At 39.6% G+C, this 23,492-nt stretch overlaps 1 protein-coding gene across 1 annotated transcript in view; it reads right to left on the reverse strand.

Annotated features, from left to right (window-relative positions):
- The window catches only part of LOC311296872 (uncharacterized protein), a 37,322-nt gene that overhangs the window by 6,164 nt on the left and 7,666 nt on the right, over window positions 1-23,492 (reverse strand). Inside the window, exons 3-9 of the mRNA XM_084418856.1 lie at window positions 20,912-21,361; window positions 17,751-18,161; window positions 13,136-13,588; window positions 6,284-6,745; window positions 4,639-5,094; window positions 1,644-2,114; window positions 274-729 (exon numbers count right to left, since the gene is read on the reverse strand). Coding sequence (XP_084274982.1) covers window positions 274-729; window positions 1,644-2,114; window positions 4,639-5,094; window positions 6,284-6,745; window positions 13,136-13,588; window positions 17,751-18,161; window positions 20,912-21,361 — 3,159 coding nt within the window. The remainder of the gene's footprint in view (window positions 1-273; window positions 730-1,643; window positions 2,115-4,638; window positions 5,095-6,283; window positions 6,746-13,135; window positions 13,589-17,750; window positions 18,162-20,911; window positions 21,362-23,492) is intronic.

The raw sequence follows: 23,492 nt of genomic DNA on the forward strand, positions 1-23,492 counted from the left end.
GGGCTAATCAGACTTACTTTTCAGATTCAAATTACACCAATATACCTCTTTATGTAACTCTTTTAAAACAGTTATGATCAGTCTTGAATAAAATAATTAGACGACTAACTTGTAAGACTAGTCTAAGAAGTTTAAGCAACTTAGTGTTTTCAATTCTGGTTCACATATATATTGTCTTCCTAACATACACTGTACATTCATTTCATTAATTTTATTGTGAGCACTGAATACAATAATCAAGCATGGTTGGTCTGTTCCTCATGAGACTCTCACCTGAGCTGTGAGATGTAGGGCAGACACTGGAGGAATCCCCTCACTTCACTCTCTTCATCTGTCCAGTCTATCAGCTTTACTGGTTTCTTCTCTGTTTGGAGTTTCAGCACTTCTAGGAGGATGGAGCTCTTTCTCTCTGAGAGCTTTATTCTCCAGACTGCAGGAGACACTGACTGATAAACTGTCTGTAATGCTGGAAGGACACTCCTGCCTGTTTGAGTCTCATAGTCCTTCACATGTGAGTACAGATCCAGCAGGAAATCACACTGATCAGTCTGAAACTCAGTATCTTCATAATAATCCTCATCACAGGGGAAAGATGTGTAGCTGCACACAGATTTTAATAGTTCAGTGTAATTTTCTTCTGTATTTGCATCAAACTCTGATGCTGAAACAAACATATTCAGCAGAAACTTTACAGCAGCTTTTCTCTTCCTGTAGATAATGTTACGAAATCTGTGGAGACACACACATAATTATCACTTTATTGTCCAGTGTAGTTCAAACACAAATGAACTGGTAGGGCTATTACCATACAGCATAATTGAGTCAGAAGACTGAAATAATTGGTTGAAATGAGATCAGATCTAGATGGATTAAGCTGTGATAAAGCATTCCTGTTATTTTTTGTACATTTTTTATTGAATTTTAATGTTACGCGTAACAAAATGCTTTCTCTGTATTCAGGTTTGACTGCAGTAAAAATGTGTACACTTCACATCAAAATTTATTTGTATTTTTTTTATAAACCTTGACAAAAAGTATTATTTGAGAATTTCTAAAAAAATACATTCAAATTCACATCTTAAAAGTTAGTAATTTTGTCCAAAAACAGCTAGAGAATTCACAAGCCTCTCCATAGAGAGCTATACAGGCATCTAGTGGTAACACCATGAAATTACACGTTTTCTTTTATATTCTATCAACAGATTGCGCTAATCTGACTCCCAAAATTGGATTTAAAAGGCCTAGTCTCTATATTAATCTGAAATACTGCATTAATTGAAAAACATATTTTAAATAATTAGATAGGCAATTTTTTTTTTTATGGCAAAAATTTACCATAATTATTGCATAAATATTAATAAGTACCATCAAATCCTCTCAAAATTCAAAAGAAAAAAATATTATTGCATTCAATTTTATATGTACATATTACATTGGTTTTACTGGGGTGGAAAAAGTGTCATTTTCAGGTGTCCGGTCACATATAACCGTGAAGATAACAGGTGTGACTACCAGATGAGGAGCATCAGAGGGCTGGTTAATGTTCACATATAAATTATCTACCCAACATATACATTCATTTTATTGTGAGCACTGAATACAATAATCAAGCATGGTTGGTCTGTTCCCCATGAGACTCTCACCTGAGCTGTGAGATGTAGGGCAGACACTGGAGGAATCCCCTCACTTCACTCTCTTCATCTGTCCAGTCTATCAGCTCTACTGGTTTCTTCTCTGTTTGGAGTTTCAGCACTTCTAGGAGGATGGAGCTCTTTCTCTCTGAGAGCTTTATTCTCCAGACTGCAGGAGCTGACTGATAAACTGGCTGTAATGCTGGAAGGACACTCCTGCCTGTTTGAGTCTCATAGTCCTTCACATGTGAACACAGATCCAGCAGGAAATCACAGTGTTCATTCTGATACTCATCATCATCATCATCATCATCATCATCATCATCATCATAACAGATAAATGATCTGTAGCTGCACACAGATGTTAAATGCTCAATGAAATTCTCTCCTGTAGTTGTAACACACTTTGAAGCTGCAACAGTCAGATTCAGCAGAAACTGGACCCGTTTCTCCCTCTCAAAATCCAAAGCATTTTCATGAATTCTGTGGACAGAGACAAACTGAGAATGTTAATGTCCAGAGCTGGATAAAATAAAATCCTGTATGTGATCCACAATATAAATGAGCAGAGTTTTTCCATCTAATGTTTGTTACAGCTGAATCAAGAGTGTTTATCTGTCTTTTAAATACAATTATAAATGAAGCATTTCAACTTAGACTTTTCTGGGATTTTTTTGTGTCTCAGGTTTCTAAAAAGTAGATAATAATAATGGGGGGAAATAATCAAATAATGAAATCACCTTATTTCTTTTAGACATACTTTCAAAATGATTTAAGCCCCTGAATCAGTTATTGTGAAGGTAAAACTGTGCCAGACAGACAGTTTCTACACTGTGTTTGTCCGCTGACTATCATGACAGTAAATGCTTTATCTAGACCCATACAGGAAAATATATATTGAAATATATTTTAAAGTGTCAAAAATATATGTGGCATATATTCCAAATAGATTGAAATATATTTGCATTGTTGTTCACTTATATTTATCATTTTGAAATATATTTTGAAATATAACAAAAATATATGATGTTAAGTGTGAAATATATTTACATTTATAACATGTAATGTAAAATATATCACAAAATATATGGTCATAAAATGTTTAGCTTGCTAAAGAAGGGTCGAAAATGTATTTTGATCAGTAATTCCTCTACCTTTTCCCCTATCCACAACAGTAGGCTACCATATTTCACTACTGTATTATGACACACAGCTTTAATAAATACTGTACTTACATTTAAATGACTGCAATGTAAAATGACAGATAGTTGCTTTCCTAGGACTGTTAGGCCATATTAGGTGGCACGTACCTAACACTAAGTGCAATTATTAGATTTATTGTTGTGTTTTATTGACATCTTTCCTGAAGTCATTTAAATATTGAAAATATGCACAATATTTATGATGCAAGTATAACAGTGACACTCCAACAGTGAAGTGCACTTAAACAATAGATAGAGCTCAGTGTCTAACACTGCATACACACACTATTAAATAACTGTATTCAATTCTGTAAAAATAATTAAATCCCAGAAATATTCTGTACTGTTAATACTTTGTCTTCCAGAAATCCAGAAGGGATGAGACTGATCTGCAGCGGGAAGCACTGGACTCCAACACCATCAGTGTTATTTTTGGTGAGATGGCAATTGATTTACTTAACATTCAGTCAGGTGGTGATATTGTTACAATGTGAAATGTGATGTTAACACAGTTACACACTCAGTTGCCAGTTTATTAGATATACTGTATCTAGGAAACAAATGCAGTTGCTAACTATGCTGAAACACTGATCACATCTAATAGCTAAACCTAAACACAGTGTCTATCCTTCTACCCCCAGACGCAGTGTTGAAGACATTTCCACAGGTCACCAAGGGACAACTGGGGACAGCTGTCAACTCAAAAATAGCTGAACTCAGATTTAAAATGAAATAAATAAAAATGTAAGAAATAAATTGAAAATGTGTTGTTTGTTTGTGAAAATGTTAACTTTTTAAATTTCAAAATATATGTCAAATGAAACAATTTGCAAAAGTTAAAACATAAATGAACATATGTTGTTAGTAAATATATTTACATATAAATATATTCACATATTTAACTAAAATATATTTTCAAAAAAATAAAAAATATATTTAATACAATCAAATATATTTATTGGGCCAATATCGAATATTTGCATATATTCCAAAAATATATTTCAAAATATATTTCTTTTGTGTATGGGGAGCTTCATTAAAGTCAAGTGTAGTTTTTCCTGTGTATGATCACATCAGTAATCACGTTCACATTTACTTTACATGTTTGATTTCAGGCGGACTAAAACTATTATTCATCTTCTAAAACTATTATTCATCTTCTAAAACTATTATTCATCTTCTAATGTCATGTAAATGTCTTAGTCTGAATAAAATTACACCAGTTCGGTTTTTCTAAAGACAAACTAACAAACCTAGTAATGTGATTGTAGTTTTTCTTCATCCAGCATGTATTCATGTTACAGTAATCACACTACAATAATCCTCATCATTGTGCACATTCTCTGAAAGACAGAGGTAATGTACTATGTGTATTTATTTCTGTAAATATATGATTATGTATTGCGTCAGGTTTATTTGGACAGAGAGATGAAGATTGCAGCTCGACTAAGCAAAAACCCATGTTGATCAATTGTATAAACATACTGTGAGCTGCATGAAGCTGCTATAATAGAAATATGAACACAATCTCTCTCTACACAGCAGAAACAAACTGAATGAATGAGTGTGAGAGCAGGATTTCAACAACAGATCTACTTACAAATACAACACTAATGCTACTGACAAAACCACACGTCAATGTAGTGTTTTCTTTTTTTGTGTGATTACATGCAATTCAAATCTGGTTCACGTTCACATTCATGTTGTTTAATAAATATGTAAGTTAATTACATTACATTAATTCTATTGTGAGCACTGAGTACAATAAAACAAGCATGGTGGTCTTTTTCCCACCAGAGTCTCACCTCAACTCAGAGATGTAGGGCAGACACTGGAGGAATCCCCTCACTTCACTCTCTTCATCTGTCCAGTCTATCAGCTCTACTGGTTTCTTCTCTGTTTGGAGTTTCAGCACTTCTAGGAGGATGGAGCTCTTTCTCTCTGAGAGCTTTATTCTCCAGACTGCAGGAGCTGACTGATAAACTGGCTGTAATGCTGGAAGGACACTCCTGCCTGTTTGAGTCTCATAGTCCTTCACATGTGAACACAGATCCAGCAGGAAATCACAGTGTTCATCCTGACACTCATCATAAAGCCAATCATCGTCAAAACAGATAAATGATCTGTAGCTGCACACAGATGTTAAATGCTCAATGAAATTCTCTCCTGTAGTTGTAACACACTTTGAAGCTGCAACAGTCAGATTCAGCAGAAACTGGACCTGTTTCTCCCTCTCAAAATCCAAAGCATTTTCATGAATTCTGTGGACAGAGACAAAATGAGAATGTTAATGTCCAGAGCTGGATAAAATAAAATCCTGTATGTGATCCACAATATAAATGAGAAGAGTTTTTTCATCTAATGTTTGTTATAGCTGAATCAAGAGTGTTTATCTGTCTTTCAAATACAATTATAAATGAAGCATTTCAAAAATGAGACTTTTCAGGGAAATTTTTTTTTTTTGAGTGTTTGTGTGTGTGTGTGTGTGTGTGTGTGTGTGTGTGTGTGTGTGTGTGTGTGTGTGTGTGTGTGTGTGTGTGTTGTCTCAGGCTTCTAAAAAGTAAACTGAATTCAAAAATGAGGGAAAAATAATCAAACAGTGAAATCACCTTATTTCTTTTAGACATACTTTCAAAATGATTTAAGTCATTGAGTTTTTACACTGTGTTTGTCCGCTGACTATCATGACAGTAAATGCTTTATCTAGAGCTTTGTCAAAGTCAAGTGTAGTTTGTCCTGTGTATGATCACATCAGTAATCACGTTCACATGTAATTTACATGTTTGATTTCAGGCGGACTAAAACTCTTATTCATCTTCTAAAACTATTATTCATCTTCTAATGTCATATAAATGTCTTAGTCTGAATAAAATTGCACCAGTTCGGTTTTTCTAAAGACAAACTAACAAACCTAGATCATGTGATTGTAGTTTTTCTTCACGTTACAGTAATCACACTACAATTGGCTTCATCATTGTACACATTCTCTGAAAGACAGAGGTAATGTAGATGTGTATTTAATTCTGTAAATATATGATTATGTATTGCGTCAGGTTTATTTGGACAGAGAGATGAAGATTGCAGCTCGACTAAGCAAAAACCCTCTGTTGATCAATTGTATAAACATACTGTGAGCTGCATGAAGCTGCTATAATAGAAATATGAACACAATCTCTCTCTACACAGCAGAAACAAACTGAATGAATGAGTGTGAGAGCAGGATTTCAACAACAGATCTACTTACAAATACAACTCTAATGCTACTGACAAAACCACACGTCAATGTAGTGTTTTCTTTTTTTGTGTGATGACATGCAATTCAAATCTGGTTCACGTTCACATTCATGTTGTTTAATAAATATGTAAGTTAATTACATTACATTAATTATATTGTGAGCACTGAGTACAATAAAACAAGCATGGTTGGTCTGTTCCCCATGAGACTCTCACCTGAGCTGTGAGATGTAGGGCAGACACTGGAGGAATCCCCTCACTTCACTCTCTTCATCTGTCCAGTCTATCAGCTCTACTGGTTTCTTCTCTGTTTGGAGTTTCAGCACTTCTAGGAGGATGGAGCTCTTTCTCTCTGAGAGCTTTATTCTCCAGACTGCAGGAGCTGACTGATAAACTGGCAGTAATGCTGGAAGGACACTCCTGCCTGTTTGAGTCTCATAGTCCTTCACATGTGACCACAGATCCAGCAGGAAATCACAGTGTTCATCCTGATACTCATCATCATCATCATCATCATCATCATCATCATAACAGAGAAATGATCTGTAGCTGCACACAGATGTTAAATGCTCAATGAAATTCTCTCCTGTAGTTGTAACACACTTTGAAGCTGCAACAGTCAGATCCAGCAGAAACTGGGCAGCAGATTCTTTTTCCTCAGAAGCATTTTCATGAATTCTGTGGACAGAGACAAACTGAGAATGTTAATGTCCAGAGCTGGATAAAATAAAATCCTGTATGTGATCCACAATATAAATGAGCAGAGTTTTTTCATCTAATGTTTGTTATAGCTGAATCAAGAGTGTTTATCTGTCTTTCAAATACAATTATAAATGAAGCATTTCAACTTAGACTTTTCTGGGATTTTTTTGTGTCTCAGGTTTCTAAAAAGTAGATGATAATAATGGGGGAAAATAATCAAATAATGAAATCACCTTATTTCTTTTAGACATACTTTCAAAATGATTTAAGCCCCTGAATCAGTTATTGTGAAGGTAAAACTGTGCCAGACAGACAGTTTCTACACTGTGTTTGTCCGCTGACTATCATGACAGTAAATGCTTTATCTAGACCCATACAGGAAAAAATATACTGAAATATATTTTAAAGTGTCAAAAATATATGTGGCATATATTCCAAATACATTGAAATATATTTGCATTGTTGTTCACTTAAAAGTCTATTATTCATCTTCTAATGTCATGTAAATGTCTTAGTCTGAATTAAATTACACCAGTTCGGTTTTTCTAAAGACAAACTAACAAACCTAGATAGTGTGATTGTAGTTCCCTTTCGAGGGAACTCGCACTGCGTCGTTGAAAACGACTCTTTGGGGACGCTCCCTTAGCGTGCGCCTCTGAAGTATGAATGAAACTATTCCAATCCTGATTGGTGTTGCGTCATGACGTAACATGTGACGGCATAACCGGATGCATAAAAGTGACGCTGCCAGCTGGCACAAACACACATTAGCTTTTCGCTCTTCAGCAAGCGCTGTTTGTCTTATTTGATGTTGTTTGTCAGTGAAATCCTCTATATTATGGCGAGTGAAAGATACAGTGTGTGCACCCCTGCCCTATATTTCTCACGGGTGGGGACACGCATCAGTTGTGTGTACACTGTTAGGTGCGCAGCACGCACAGGCAGTTCTCGAGGGGGCTGCCTGTGAACACTGTGAAAGTACTATAGAGTGCTGCGCTCCCACTTGGCTCGCGATCCCCGCGGTTCGGGTCCCGCGTCCGTTGAGGCGGCGCGGCGGCTTAACGTTAGATCGTGGGGATCGCAGAAGGATCTCGCGGATGAGAACGAGACTGCCGAGGCACTTTCATGTTCATCATCCGCAGATTCTATAACGCTCGCTCACGACGCAGAAGCCCGCGATGTGGCTTCTTCTGCCCGTGACGAGTGCCCGATGCTCGAGCTATCTGCTTCTGAGGAAGTGGATGTGCTCAGCATCGGGAACGAGGAACATGAGTCACACTCGCCGGTGTTGTTGTAACCAAAAAATAAAAAGTTGTCCCACTACATTGCAATACAGAATCTATAGTAGCTCGAAACTCGCGTTAGTCGAGGCAGCGCGTAGATGACGGCTACTCTGCAATAAAGATTCTGTGTGGGTGCGAGGCATGCACTGTCAGCTCCTGAGGGTGCTGGCTGTGGTTTTTAAGAAATCTCTCGACGCACACAGCCGTGCGTTTCGGGTGTTTAAGCCTCGTGCCCGTTGACTTTCTTTTCGAAGATATGAAAGCCAAATATATTGTGAACGACTCGAATCTCGCGTTTGTCGAGGCAGCGCTTAGATTACGAGTCTGCAAAAAAAGGGACACACGCGATCTGTGAAATAATACTGTTTGGGTGCGAGGCATTCACAATCAGCTCCTGAGGGTGCTGGCAGTGTTCACTGAGAAATATATCGGCGCGCGTGCAATCCGTGCGCTGTCGAATGTTTCAACCTCGCACCTGATGACTTTCTTCTCGAGGGATGAAAGCCAAATATATAGTAACGGCTCGAATCTCGCATTTGCCGAGGCAGCGTGTAGATTACGAGACCCTATAAATAAATATTAAAACAGTATTGTCTGGTGATTATGGCTGCATTCAATTCTATGAATTAAAATGATGGAATTGAAATGATGGAATATATTATCTGACTTTAAGAAGTTAGATATTTTAATTCAACCAACCATCCAGACCGTGTTTCACTTATCGAGTGTTTTTGGCTGCATTTAATTATGAAGAATTAAAATGATGAGCAGCGAACGTCGAAAATCGTTTAAGATTTTTCCCTGCTGGTCCTCCGCTTCAGGGTATCGAAAACGAGACGAAGATGGCTGTCCCCCCAGTGGAGGGATGAGCGAGAATCGCTCCTCCGCGGAGCCCTCAGGAAATCGATGTTTGTGCACCTTCAAGTGTGCTTCGGGACACATCGGTTTTCACCGAATGCACGCTGTAAAAGGCGCCCAAAAGGCTTGCGGCCAGGCAGTGTTCGCGGTCGCCCATCGGAACTGTTTCCGCTTCAGGGTGTCGAGAACGAAACCCAAAGAGTCTCCCCTCTGGGGGAGCCCTCAGGAAATCGATATCTGTATCTCGCCGTAAAGTGCGCTTCGGGCCACAATGATTTCCAGCGAACGCACACCGTGGCGTTCACCCCAAACGCTAGCAATAGGGAACGTCTATGGTCACAAAATCTTTCTCAACTTTTTCCTGCCGGTCCTCCGCTTCAGGAGGTCGAGAATAGTGCTCGAAAAACACCCGAGGTCAGTCTCGAGGGGCTGGTTCCCTTAGTAGATTTTGTAGAAGAATGGCAACGCCTTCCGAATATATCTATATGGGTCCTGAATATTATAAAATATGGGTAAAGACGGCAGTTCGGTCACCGACCTCCCAAGTTTGCTGGGGTGGTACCGACTGCAGTGGTTCCAGAACAGGCTCGGGTTATGGAACAAGAGGTACAGAACTCTACTGGTCAAAGGGGCCATATAAATTGTTCCCCTACCAGAGAAAGAGTCCGGGTTTTACAGCCAGTACTTTATAGTTCCAAAGGAGGATGGCGAGCTGAGGCCGATTTTAGATTTGAGGCAGTTGAATCGTTCTCTGAGGAGATTCAGGTTCAAGATGCTCACTATTCCCATCATCGTGAATCAAATCAGATCCGAGGATTGGTTTGTCACGATAGATCTAAAAAACGCCTATTTTCATGTCTCCATCCTTCCATGTCATAGGAGGTTCATGAGGTTCGCTTTCGGAGGCGAAGCGTACCAATATCGGGTTCTTCCTTTAGGCCTAGCACTCTCTCCCCGCACGTTCACTAAGTGTATGGATGCAGCTCTGGCTCCACTGAGGCTTCAGGGCATCCGTATTCTGAATTATATCGATGACTGACTCATATTGGCCCAGTCTCGAGATATGGCAATTCGGCATCGAGATGTCGTTCTTGGCCACATTCAGAAATTGGGGTTGAGACTCAACACTAGGAAAAGTGTGTTAAAACCAGCTCAGAAAACTACTTTTCTGGGCATAGTATGGAATTCGGTTACGATGCAGGCACGTATGTCTCCCGCACGTGTCGAAATCCATCCTGACCATGGTGTCAGGGATAAAGCTAGGCCAGGCCATCACTGTAAAGCAATTTCAAAGACTGCTGGGCCTCATGGCAGCGGCATCCAACATAATTCCTTTGGGCCTTCTTCACATGAGGCCCCTTCAGTGGTGGCTCAAAGCCAAGGGGTTTTTCCCCCAAGGGGAATCCGTTCCGTATAATAAAGGTTACGCGCAGATGCCTTCGTTCCTTATTAATATGGAAGAAATCTTGGTTCTTGTCCCAAGGGCCAGTATTAGGGGCGTCATGTCGCCGGAAAACCATTTCAACAGACGCTTCCCTCACTGGCTGGGGTGCAGTTATCGGCCGCTTTGCCAGGGTCTGTGGTAGGACCATCATCATTCTTGGCATATAAATTGCCTAGAAATGTTGGCTGTGTTCAGGGCTCTGAGGAGTTTCCTCCCAGACATCAAAGGTTACCACGTCTTGATACGTTCGGACAATACATCAGTGGTAGCGTATCTGAACCGACAAGGGGGACTCAGATCGCGCCCTCTATCCAGATTGGCGCATCAGATTATTTTAGGGTCCCAAGGGAAAATATTATCTATAAGAGCAATATATGTCCCGGGGGTTCAGAATCAGGGAGCAGACATCCTGTCGAGGCAGGGGCTGAGGCCCGGGGAATGGAGACTCCATCCAGAGGTGGTGGAGCTGATTTGGCAGAGGTTTGGACCAATGGAAGTGGATCTTTTGCGTCTCGAGGGACGTCCCACTGTCCACTTTGGTTCTCCCTCACTCATCCAGCCTCGCTGGGGTTGGATGCCATGGTACAGGCCTGGCAGAGGCTTCGCCTGTACGCTTTTCCCCCGATAGCTCTGCTCCCGGGAGTCCTGGAGAGGGTCCGTCAGAAGGGCATCAGTCTTCTTCTGGTAGCCCTGTTTTGGCCGGCCCGAGTATGGTTTTCGGACTTAATTTCACTCCTGATAGCTCCGCCAGGGCAGAGGAGGGATCTGTTGTCTCAGGCGGAGGGCACTATATTCCATCCTCGCCCAGAGCTGTGGAAATTGTGGGTCTGGCCTTTGAGGGGGCTCAGTACCTAGATGCTGTCCATCATCTGGGGTGGTCGAAACCATACTTATCTCTAGGGCTCTGTCTACTAGGAGATTATATGGCCTCAAGTGGAATGTTTTTTCCACTTGGTGTAGAGAACATGAGTTAGGTCCAGCTAACTGCCCAGTGGCTTCAGTTCTGGAGTTTCTTCAAGATCGTTTCTCTACGAATTTCTCCCCGTCCACACGTAAGGTGTACGTGGCTGCCATTGCGGTGTTCCATGCACCACTGAGTGTTGGGCCTTTGGGGAGGCACCAACTGGTCATACTATTTCTCCATGGTACATAGAGGATGAGACTGACAGTCAGGTCCAGGGTTCCTTCCTGGTACCTGGCGGTGGTTCTCGAAAGGCTATCCCTGGCTCCCTTCGAATCCCTTCAGTCGGCTTTGCCTAGGACCTCACGTTCTAGATAGCCTTTCTCTTAGCTACTTCTTATAAAGAGACTGGGAGACCTCCAAGCCCTGGCATTAACGCCAGCTTGCTTGGGGTTTGCCCAGGCGGAGTTAAGGCCATCCTGCATCCGAGACCCAGCTATGTGCCTTAAGTGCAATTTAACATGGCTAGGTCCATGGTCCTGCAAGCATTTCATCCTCCACCACATGTGTCGGCAGAAGAGAAGAGGTTCCTTGCTCTGCCAATCAGAGTTCCGAGTATTACCTTGAGAGGTCCTCTTCTTGGAGGAGGTCGGACTTACTGTAGTGTGTTTCGGGTCACCTAATGAGGAGCTCCCGGCTAAACAAACCATAAGTATGCCTACAAGGTGCGCAATTTGCCTTCACCTTTGGCCGTAAGGGCTCATTCTACTAGAGGCATGGTGTCCTCTAGAGCCCTCCTCTCGGGAGTGCCCCTCCAGGAGATCTGTGAGGCAGCCGGTTGGGCTACCCCACACACTTTTATCAGGTTTTTTAGTCTGCACCTTCCTAGTACGCCTGGCGCACATGTGCTCTCGTCCTAGCTGGGTGCCTGAGATCAGTTTCACTCTAGGGCAGGCCTTTTCTCGGTGCGTGGCCTAGTGGGCATTCGTTCCCCAAAGAGTCGTTTTTAACGACGCAGTGCGAGTTCCCTCGAAAGGGAACGTCTCGGGTTATGACTATAACCCTTGTTCCCTGAGAAGGGAACGAGACACTGCGTCGTCCTGCCACGCCCCTCAATGCCTGAGAGCGGCTTGCTTCATCGCTAGGCTAATGTGTGTTTGTGCCAGCGTCACTTTTATGCATCCGGTTATGCCGTCACATGTTACGTCATGACGCAACACCAATCAGGATTGGAATAGTTTCATTCATACTTCAGAGGCGCACGCTAAGGGAGCGTCCCCAAAGAGTCGTTTTCAACGACGCAGTGTCTCGTTCCCTTCTCAGGGAACAAGGGTTATAGTCATAACCCGAGACGTTTTTCTTCATGTTACAGTAATCACACTACAATTGTCTTCATCATTGTACACGTTCTCTGAAAGACAGAGGTAATGTACTATGTGTATTTATTTCTGTAAATATATGATTATGTATTGCGTCAGGTTTATTTGGACAGAGAGATGAAGATTGTAGCTTGAATATGCAAAAACCCTCTGTTGATAAATAATAACTGCACATGTAAACATACTGTGAGATGCATGAAGCTGCTATAATAGAAATATGAACACAATCTCTCTCTACACAGCAGAAACAAATTGAATGAATGAGTGTGAGAGCAGGATTTCAACAAGAGATCTACTTACAAATACAACTCTAATGCTACTGACAAAACCACACGTCAATGTAGTGTTTTCTTTTTTTGTGTGATGACATGCAATTAAATTCTGGTTCACGTTCACATTCATGTTGTTTAATAAATATGTAAGTTAATTACATTAATTATATTGTGAGCACTGAGTACAATAAAACAAGCAATGTTGGTCTGTTCCCCATGAGACTCTCACCTGAGCTGTGAGATGTAGGGCAGACACTGGAGGAATCCCCTCACTTCACTCTCTTCATCTGTCCAGTCTCTCAGCTCTACTGGTTTCTTCTCTGTTTGGAGTTTCAGCACTTCTAGGAGGATGGAGCTCTTTCCCTCTGAGAGCTTTATTCTCCAGACTGCAGGAGCTGACTGATAAACTGGCTGTAATGCTGGAAGGACACTCCTGCCTGTTTGAGTCTCATAGTCCTTCACATGTGAGTACAGATCCAGCAGGAAATCACAGTGTTCATCCTGATACTCATCATCATCATCATCATCATCATAACAGATAAATGATTTGTAGCTGCACACAGATGTTAAAAGCTCAATGAAATTCTCTCCTGTAGTTGTAACACACTTTGAAGCTGCAACAGTCAGATTCAGCAGAAACTGGGCAGCAGATTCTTTATCCTTAGAAGCATTTTCATGAATTCTGTGGACAGAGACAAACTGAGAATGTTAATGTCCAGAGCTGGATAAAATAAAATCCTGTATGTGATCCACAATATAAATGAGCAGAGTATTTTCATCTAATGTTTGTTATAGCTGAATCAAGAGTGTTTATCTGTCTTTCAAATACAATTATAAATGAAGCATTTCAAAAATGAGACTTTTCAGGGATTTTTGTGTGTGTGTGTGTGTGTGTGTGTGTGTGTGTGTGTGTGTGTGTGTGTGTGTGTGTGTGTTGTCTCAGGTTTCTAAAAAGTAAACTGACAATTAAAAAATGAGGGAAAAATAATCAAACAATGAAATCACCTTATTTCTTTTAGACATACTTTCAAAATGATTTAAGCCATTGAGTTTTTACACTGTGTTTGTCCGCTGACTATCATGACAGTAAATGCTTTATCTAGAGCTTTGTTAAAGTCAAGTGTAGTTGTGTCCTGTGTATGATCACATCAGTAATCACATTCACATGTACTTTACATGTTTGATTTCAGGCGGACTAAAACTATTATTCATCTTCTAAAACTATTATTCATCTTCTAATGTCATGTAAATGTCTTAGTCTGAATAAAATTGCACCAGTTCGGTTTTTCTAAAGACAAACTAACAAACCTAGATCATGTGATTGTAGTTTTTCTTCATGTTACAGTAATCACACTACAATTGGCTTCATCATTGTACACATTCTCTGAAAGACAGAGGTAATGTAGATGTGTATTTAATTCTGTAAATATATGATTATGTATTGCGTCAGGTTTATTTGGACAGAGAGATGAAGATTGTAGTTCGACTATGGAAAACCACACGTCAATGTAGTGTTTTCTTTTTTAGTGTGATGACATACAATTCAATTCTGGTTCACGTTCACATTCATGTTGTTTAATAAATATGTAAGTTAATTACATTACATTAATTATATTGTGAGCACTGAGTACAATAAAACAAGTATGGTTGGTCTGTTCCCCATGAGAGTCTCACCTGAGCTGTGAGATGTAGGGCAGACACTGGAGGAATCCCCTCACTTCACTCTCTTCATCTGTCCAGTCTATCAGCTCTACTGGTTTCTTCTCTGTTTGGAGTTTCAGCACTTCTAGGAGGATGGAGCTCTTTCTTACTGAGAGATCTATCCAGACTGCAGGAGCTGACTGATAAACTGGCTGTAATGCTGGAAGGACACTCCTGCCTGTTTGAGTCTCATAGTCCTTCACATGTGAGTACAGATCCAGCAGGAAATCACACTGCTGATAGTCAGTATAATAATAATCCTCATGACAGGGGAAATATGTGTAGCTGCACACAGATGTTAATAGTTCAGTGTAATTTTCTTCTGTATTTGCATCAAACTCTGATGCTGAAACAAACAGATTCAGCAGAAACTTTACAACAGCTTTTCTCTTCCTGTCGATAATGTTACGAAATCTGTGGAGACACAAATAATTATCACTTTATTGTCCAGTGTAGGAGAATATGAAATATTGGAAAAAAGTGACTGATTGAATTAAAATAAATAATATAAAAACGTATATGAACATAAACTGGACTGTAGTGGCTGGTTGTGTATAGAGTGGTGTGTTATAAATATAATACTAAATTAATTATTTAGTAAATAAAGCTTTTTTTTTTTTATAGATTCTATCTTTTGGAATAAAAAAAACTGAATTTGAGTAATTTAATTTCCTTAAACCATTCATTTCATGTAATTGGCACATATTGAGTTGATATGAAGATAAACCTGCGTCAGACAGACAGTTTCTACACGGTTTGATTTCTGATTTGACAGTGAACTCTCAGTCTAGAGCTTTATTAAAGTCAAGCACTGTTTTGTCCTGTATTACGTCACATCAGTAATCACGTTTACACGCACTTTAAACATTACATTTCAGTTTGGCTAAATCATTATTAGTCTCTTAAGATGTTGTAAAAATGTTTTAGTCCAGTTGAAATTGTACTGGTTTGTAGTTTCTGAAGACGGATGAACAGGCAATAGATAATGTGATTGTATCTTGACTTCATCCAACATGTTAATCTACATTTGGCCCTGTCGTTGTCCACTAACTGTGAAAGTCAAGAGTAATGTGTGATGTTTTTTAACACTCTGAGCCTCTTTGGTCGGACCTGACTGAAAAATGTTACGTTTTGAAATGTATTTTTTTTTTTTGCTTCATCGGAATGGGATGACACTTGGTGACTTTTGTCGCATTAGCTATGTGAACACACAAAAATATCATTAACATGATATGGATATGTTGAAGGTTTGTGGGGAAAAAAGTCAGACTTGGCTCCTTCACAGTCAAAAATGACAGACATTGGAAATGAATGGGAAATAAGAAAACTCAGAGAATCTTTTGGTGGTACAAACTACAAATCAGCCATGATGCAAAGAAAAAAAAACAGCAATGAAGAGGTTAATCTCCAAACCATTTTAGAGTGCAAAATAGACATCCAAGTACACACCCACACACACACACACACATACACACACCCACTCACAGTATTTGTTTATAAAACATAAATTGTAGAGAATCCAAAAGCCTCTCTATAGATTTCTATAGGGATCTATAAGTGGTCACACCATGACATCACACGTCTTTACTTTTTAACGCCTCCAGGTGACACTATTCTCACTTTAAAAATTGGATTTTAAAGGCTTTCATTATATTGCATAAAAAAAATAAAAAATAAAAAATAATATATATATATTAATTTTAATGTAAAAAAAGCTCATGAAATTGTATAAATATTGCATAGTATCATAAAATCCCCTCAAAATTCTAAATAATAATCAAAAAATATTATTGAACAAAAATATATTACATTGATTATCCTGAATTTTTTTTTTTTTTACATTTTAAGGCTTTGATCACTTCTGACCATGAAGGGGCCAGTGTGACCCCAAAATGAAGAGGCTCAGATCCTGTGAATATTTGATAAAGTATTGTGTGATGTATATTTACTATGCAGAAACCCACTGTAACTCGATTATAACCGCATATATAAACATACTGTGAGCTGCATGAAGCTGATACAATAGAAATACATGAACAAAATCAATCTCTACAGAGACTGACTGAACAAGAGTGAGAGAAGGATTTGAACAGATTTACTTACAACAAGCGGCAGATGCAGAAACAGAGACGCTTAGTTAAAACTGTGTCATGAGAACTAGTCTGAACAACTAGCAGTTATTTAGGGAAAATCAGTCTTACTTTTTTCAGATAAAATGACATATACCTTTTTATGTAACTGGCTAAAACAGTTATGATCAGTCTTGAAGAAAAAAATATGAGATGACTAACTTGTAAGAATATAAGAAGTTTATGCATCCGGCCGCTGTGGTGTCGACAAAACCACACTTCAGTTCAGTGTTTTCAATTCTGGTTCACATTCACACATATACTTTCTACCCAACATATATATTGATTTCATTAATTTGTTGTGAGCACTGAATACAATAATCAAGTATGGTTAGTCTGTTCCCTATGAGACTCTCACCTGAGCTGTGAGATGTAGGGCAGACACTGGAGGAATCCCCTCACTTCACTCTCTTCATCTGTCCAGTCTATCAGCTCTACTGGTTTCTTCTCTGTTTGGAGTTTCAGCACTTCTAGGAGGATGGAGCTCTTTCTCTCTGAGAGCTTTATTCTCCAGACTGCAGGAGCTGACTGATAAACTGGCTGTAATGCTGGAAGGACACTCCTGCCTGTTTGAGTCTCATAGTCCTTCACGTGTGAACACAGATCCAGCAGGAGATGTGATTTTTCAGTCAGATGCTCTTTATGTAATTCATCATCATCATCATTACTATTATCATCAGAATAATAGAAAGATGTGCAGCTGATCACAGATGTCAGTAGTTCAGTGTTGTTCTCCTCTGTCGCTGCAACACTCAGATTCACCAGAAACTTGAATGCTAATTCTTTCTTGACTTCTTCATCCAAAGTGTCTTTACAAAATCTATGGAAACAGAGACATGACCTGTTAATGTTGTCATTTAACTCTCTTACCACATTAAAGGGATAGTTCACCCAAAAATGACAAATTTGTCATCTTTTACTCATGGAAAAAATACTATTGAATGAAATGTCTACCAGCTAAATTAAATTAAATTAAAATTAGATTTATTGGTCTGTTCCCCATGAGACTCTCACCTGAGCTGTGAGATGTAGGGCAGACACTGGAGAAATCCCCTCACTTCACTCTCTTCATCTGTCCAGTCTATCAGCTCTACTGGTTTCTTCTCTGTTTGGAGTTTCAGCACTTCTAGGAGGATGGAGCTCTTTCTCTCTGAGAGCTTTATTCTCCAGACTGCAGGAGCTGACTGATAAACTGGCTGTAATGCTGGAAGGACACTCCTGCCTGTTTGAGTCTCATAGTCCTTCACATGTGAACACAGATCCAGCAGGAAATCACATTTCACATAATTCACTGATGACAGCAGTTTCTTCACAGTTTCTTCTGTTGTCTCTTTCTGGTGAACAGCAGCTTGCAGACACAAATCCAGTATTAATCTCTTTCTTTTCTCCCATGATTCAGATGATTTATTCTGTGGTTCAACAAATCTAAAGAAAAAATTAACAAGATTCAGTAAGAGATGACAAAGGAGACAAATAAAGATTCTTGAAATTAATCAAGCAGTTTGTCAGATAATACCTAAGGTCAGTGTAATTGAACAGTGAAAAGTGATGAACAGACGTTTTAATAATTATCTTTAGTTTTCAGTTTTGCTCTGAGGTGGACTTGCATTTTTTTGTAGCAAAATATCAAATGATTATTGGCAAATGGAGCCACACTAGTTGAAATCAATCACATTCTTCAAACAAAAAAATAGTGCATAACTGCAAATAAACTGTGAAACATAATGAAACAAATACAGTAATTTAAATAATTTCCTGAAACCACAAGTTCTACATTATTAATTTAATTAACAGATTCAGTTGCTGTTACTGTAAATCTCTGTCAGACAGATGGTTGCTCCACCATTACTGATGCATTAGTAAAGACTTTGGCTGCATTTACACTGTCAACCAATTCCATTTATTCCCCAGATATCTAGAGACCGAAATATAATCAGCTGTGAGTCTCGCTGTGTGGAAGAAAACATTATAAACTCAGGAAACACAGAACCGCTGATCACAAACAGATGTGTTGCCAGATCCAGTTGTTAGTCGCCACAACACAAGACCAACACGTTTCAGAAGAGGTATTGTCTAGCTGAGACTTCTTGTCTAAATCATACATCCCTAGTTACCAAAGTTGATATTAGTAGGGCCACATTTTCCCCTTTTCTCTGGTGAATAAGCCACAGTATTATGTTTGACCAATAAAGCATTTATGGAATGAGGAATCACATTTTCTTTGATCTTTTGACATATAAGATGTCATTCTACAGCGAAAACAACTTTTCAGACCCCCCAAAAATTGTCATAAGTTGATATCAAGCTGCTAAATGACTTTTCTACTTCCTCCACATTGTGACATTAGACTGTGATAGATATTTTCATCTGACCAACTCCACAACAACACATCAACACCTACTTTAACATTTCATTTTGGTAACCTGTCCAGTAGTGGAGAACAATGAAGTGACAAGAAAGAGAGAGCAACTCAACCAAGACTATAGAGGTGCTCATGTTAACAGGCACCTGAAGCTCACTGCAAGTTTTAAACTAGTTAAAGATTAAGATGTTAGGGAAGATCTGCACAGCCTTCTGAATGACTCCAGCATTAGGAACAAATGGATGGTTTATTATTAAACAATGTCTAGGATCATGTTGGAAGATTATGTTTGTTCTGACCATTTCACTACAGACTTGGTTTTGTAATCAGGCACAATTTAATGCAGAGTTTGGAAAGAAACGTTTATTGAAAGATAGAGCAATGGCAACTCTATTGGATCTGACAGCAGGATAATGTATTAGCAGGATTTATATTTATGTATAATGGTTTCAAAACACTCACGTGCATGCAATATTCGAGGCTCTGATACTTTTTCCTATGAAATGACCTTAGCCAATCATAACAGTGGCCGTTTACTGACAAGTCTTAAAGGAGATGTAGCACTTAAACCGAGTGTTTGTGACAAAAGGTCAAAATGAGGGTTGAAAATATTATTTTTGAATATATGACTGTATTTAAAATAGAGTGAAAATATTTAAATAATTACAAACATCATATCAAAGTTGAATGGTTGATTTCATTACTTTTCTGCTCTTAGTGTGTTTCATGGCTCAATATTAATGTAATGCAGTCAGTTTCATCTCAAGTGAATGTAAACAGTAGGAACTAAAAAAATTAAAGGGATACTCCACTTTTTTCGGAAATATGCTCATTTTACAACTCCCCCAGAGTTAAACAGATGAGTTTTACCGTTTTAGAATCCATTCAGCCGAACTCCGGGTCTGACGGTACCACTTTTAGCATAGCTTAGCATAGATCATTGATTCAGACGAGTCCAGTAGCATTTCTTTCAAAATGACCAAAGAGTTTCAATATTTTTCCTATTTAAAACTTGACTCTTCTGTAGTTAAACCGTGTACTAAGATCGACGGAAAATGAAAAGTTGCGATTTTCTAAGCCTATATGGCTAGGAACTACTCTCATTCCGGCGTAATAATCAAGGAACTGTGCGGCCGTACCATGAGTGCAGCAGGCATAGTGATATGACGCAGCGCCTGAAAATAGGTCTAATAGGTTAGACAAACTTAGTCCCGGTCACGTTGGAAGAAGTTACCGAGCTGGGGACTATTTTTAGGCGCTGCGTCATATCACTACGCCTGCTGCACTCATGGTACAGCCACATAGTTCCTTGATTATTACGCCGGAATGAGAGTAGTTCCTAGCCATATAGGCTTAGAAAATCGCAACTTTTCATTTTCCGTCGATCTTAGTACACGGTTTAACTACAGAAGAGTCAAGTTTTAAATAGGAAAAATATTGAAACTCTTTGGTCATTTTGAAAGAAATGCTACTGGACTCGTCTGAATCAATGATCTATGCTAAGCTATGCTAAAAGTGGTACCGTCAGACCCGGAGTTCGGCTGAATGGATTCTAAAACGGTAAAACTCAACTGTTTAACTCTGGGGGAGTTGTAAAATGAGCATATTTCTGAAAAAAGTGGAGTATCCCTTTAATAGGTATCAAAACAACAGGTGTGTCTTACAGTCTTACAGCTAAAATCTTCAGCTACCGGTACATTAAAACAATAGAAATTAAGCTTACATCACTAATGGATCTGACATGCATTTAAATGACAACATTAAAATAAACTGAATCAAGCTATGAGTGTAATTTTCCCCATGAGACTCTCACCTGAGCTGTGAGATGTAGGGCAGACACTGGAGGAATCCCCTCACTTCACTCTCTTCATCTGTCCAGTCTATCAGCTCTACTGGTTTCTTCTCTGTTTGGAGTTTCAGCACTTCTAGGAGGATGGAGCTCTTTCTCTCTGAGAGCTTTATTCTCCAGACTGCAGGAGCTGACTGATAAACTGGCTGTAATGCTGGAAGGACACTCCTGCCTGTTTGAGTCTCATAGTCCTTCACATGTGAACACAGATCCAGCAGGAAATCACACTGATCAATCTCATACTCAGTATCATAATAATTCTCATCATAGGGGAAAGATGTGTAGCTGCACACAGATGTTAATAGTCCAGTGTATTTTTCTTCTGTATTTGCATCAAACTCTGATGCTGAAACAAACAGATTCAGCAGAAACTTTACAGCAGCTTCGCTCTCCATGTAGATAATGTCCCAAAATCTGTGGAGACACACATAATTATCACTTTATTGTCCAGTGTAGGAGAATACAAAATACTGAATACAAGTGAAAATATAATCCTAAATTGAATTTAGTAAAATAAGTATTTCTGTATAGCTTCTATGTTTTGGAATCTAAATACAATTACAATTTAGAGTAACTTACTTAATTTGCTTAAAACTTTCATTTCAAGTACATGTAATTGGCACATATTGAGTTGATATGAAGATAAACCTGCATCAGACAGTTTCTACACAGTTTGTTTTCTGGTTTGACAGTAAACACTTAATCTAGAGCTCCATTAAAGTCAAGTGCTGTTTTGTCCTGTATTACGTCACATCAGTAATCACGTTTACATGCACTTTAAACATTACATTTCAGTTGGGCTAAAATATTATTAGTTTTATTATTATTAGTCTCTTAAAGTGTTATCTACATTTTTTAGTCCAGTTGAAATTGTACTGGTTTGGTGTTTCTGAAGACGGATGAACAGGCAACAGATAATGTGATTGTATCTTGACTTCATCCAGTATGTTAATCAGAATACAACTGGCCTCATCGTTGAGCACTAATTGTGAAAGTCAAGAGTAATGTGTGATGTTTTTTATTCTTGCAAATATTTGATAAAGTATTGTGTGATGTATATTTACTATGCAGAAACCCACTGTAGCTCGATTATAACCGCATCTATATACGTACTGTGAGCTGCATGAAGCTGATACAATAGAAATACATGAACAAAATCAATCTCTACAGAGACTGACTGAACAAGAGTGAGAGAAGGATTTGAACAGATTTACTTACAACAAGCGGCAGATGCAGAAACAGAGACGCTTAGTTAAAAATGTGTCATGAGAACTAGTCTGAACAACTAGCAGTTAGTTAGGGCTAATCTGACTTTCTTTACAGATTTAAATTACACCAATCTACCTTTTTATGTAATTGGTTTAAATAGTTATGATCAGTATTGAATAAAAATATGACCACACTTCAATTTAGTGTTTTCAAATCTGGTTCACGCTCACAGCTTCTTGAAGGTTTGTGAACCCCTTGCAGAATCTGTGAAAATGTGAATAATGTTAACAAAATAAGGCTGCGTTTACACTTGGCATTAACATGCAATCACTGTGATCCGATCAAGCAGATTGGATCATAAGCCAATAAGGACAGGGTGCGTTTACACATGTCCACATCAAGTGGCTTCAGTATCTGGATAACAGATCGGGTCTGGCTTAGGCCTATAAATCCGCTCGCGGGCAGCTGATATCTGATTTTTCATCTCTTCAGCGAAGCACACGCATCGCTGGATCCGGAGAGAAGCCGTGCCGTCTGAGGAAGCCTTTGCAGCGGGACGAGTGGTCACTGAAGTCGCTGGCCGCGCCGCCTTCAATCGCCTTCCTGCTGCGCTATCCGGCGCCTATATCCTTTACACTCTCTGCTGTGTGTGTGTTCACCGCCGCGACACACACTGTCTAAAAGAGCTTGCGTCTTTTTAAAGATGCCTTCCTGCGGCTCGTGCAGAGCCACACTCAGCGACGGGGACCGCCATGTGATCTGCGTTTCCTGCCTGGGTGAGGATCATGCAGCTCTCGCGCTCGCTGACGGCGACTGCCCTCATTGCGAGCTACTGCCTATAGCGACTCTGAGGCCTCGCCTGGCATATTTCGCTGAGACTGCACCTCCGCCCGCTGTGGTGCCGTGCCGTAAAAAGCGCAGTGCTCAGCGCGCCCTCTGCCTCAAATGTCATAAGCGCGACGCTTATGTTGCAGCACACCGAAGCCCCTCTGTCGCTGAGCGACCAGAGCACGCTTCGCATTCAACCCCTAGCCATTCGTGCAGATGCATGGGCAAGGCTACCCGGGGTTTCGAAGTGGGTGCTAGACATTATAGAAAGAGGCTATTCGCTACAGTTTCGCCGACGCCCGGGCCCGCGCCGTTATGCGACGCGTGTCGAGACCACGGTAAAAACAGAAGTAGTACACCTACTTCGAGCCGAAATTTTGAAACTATTGAGCAAAGGGGCCATAGAGCCATTATCTCAAGCTCAGAGCGAAGGGGGGCTATACAGCAGATACTTCCTGGTACCGAAAAAAGACGGGGGTCTCAGACCCATACTAGATCTAAGGCAACT

Source organism: Rutilus rutilus, assembly GCF_951802725.1.
Source record: "Rutilus rutilus genome assembly, chromosome: 9".
Lineage (NCBI taxonomy): Eukaryota > Metazoa > Chordata > Actinopteri > Cypriniformes > Leuciscidae > Rutilus > Rutilus rutilus.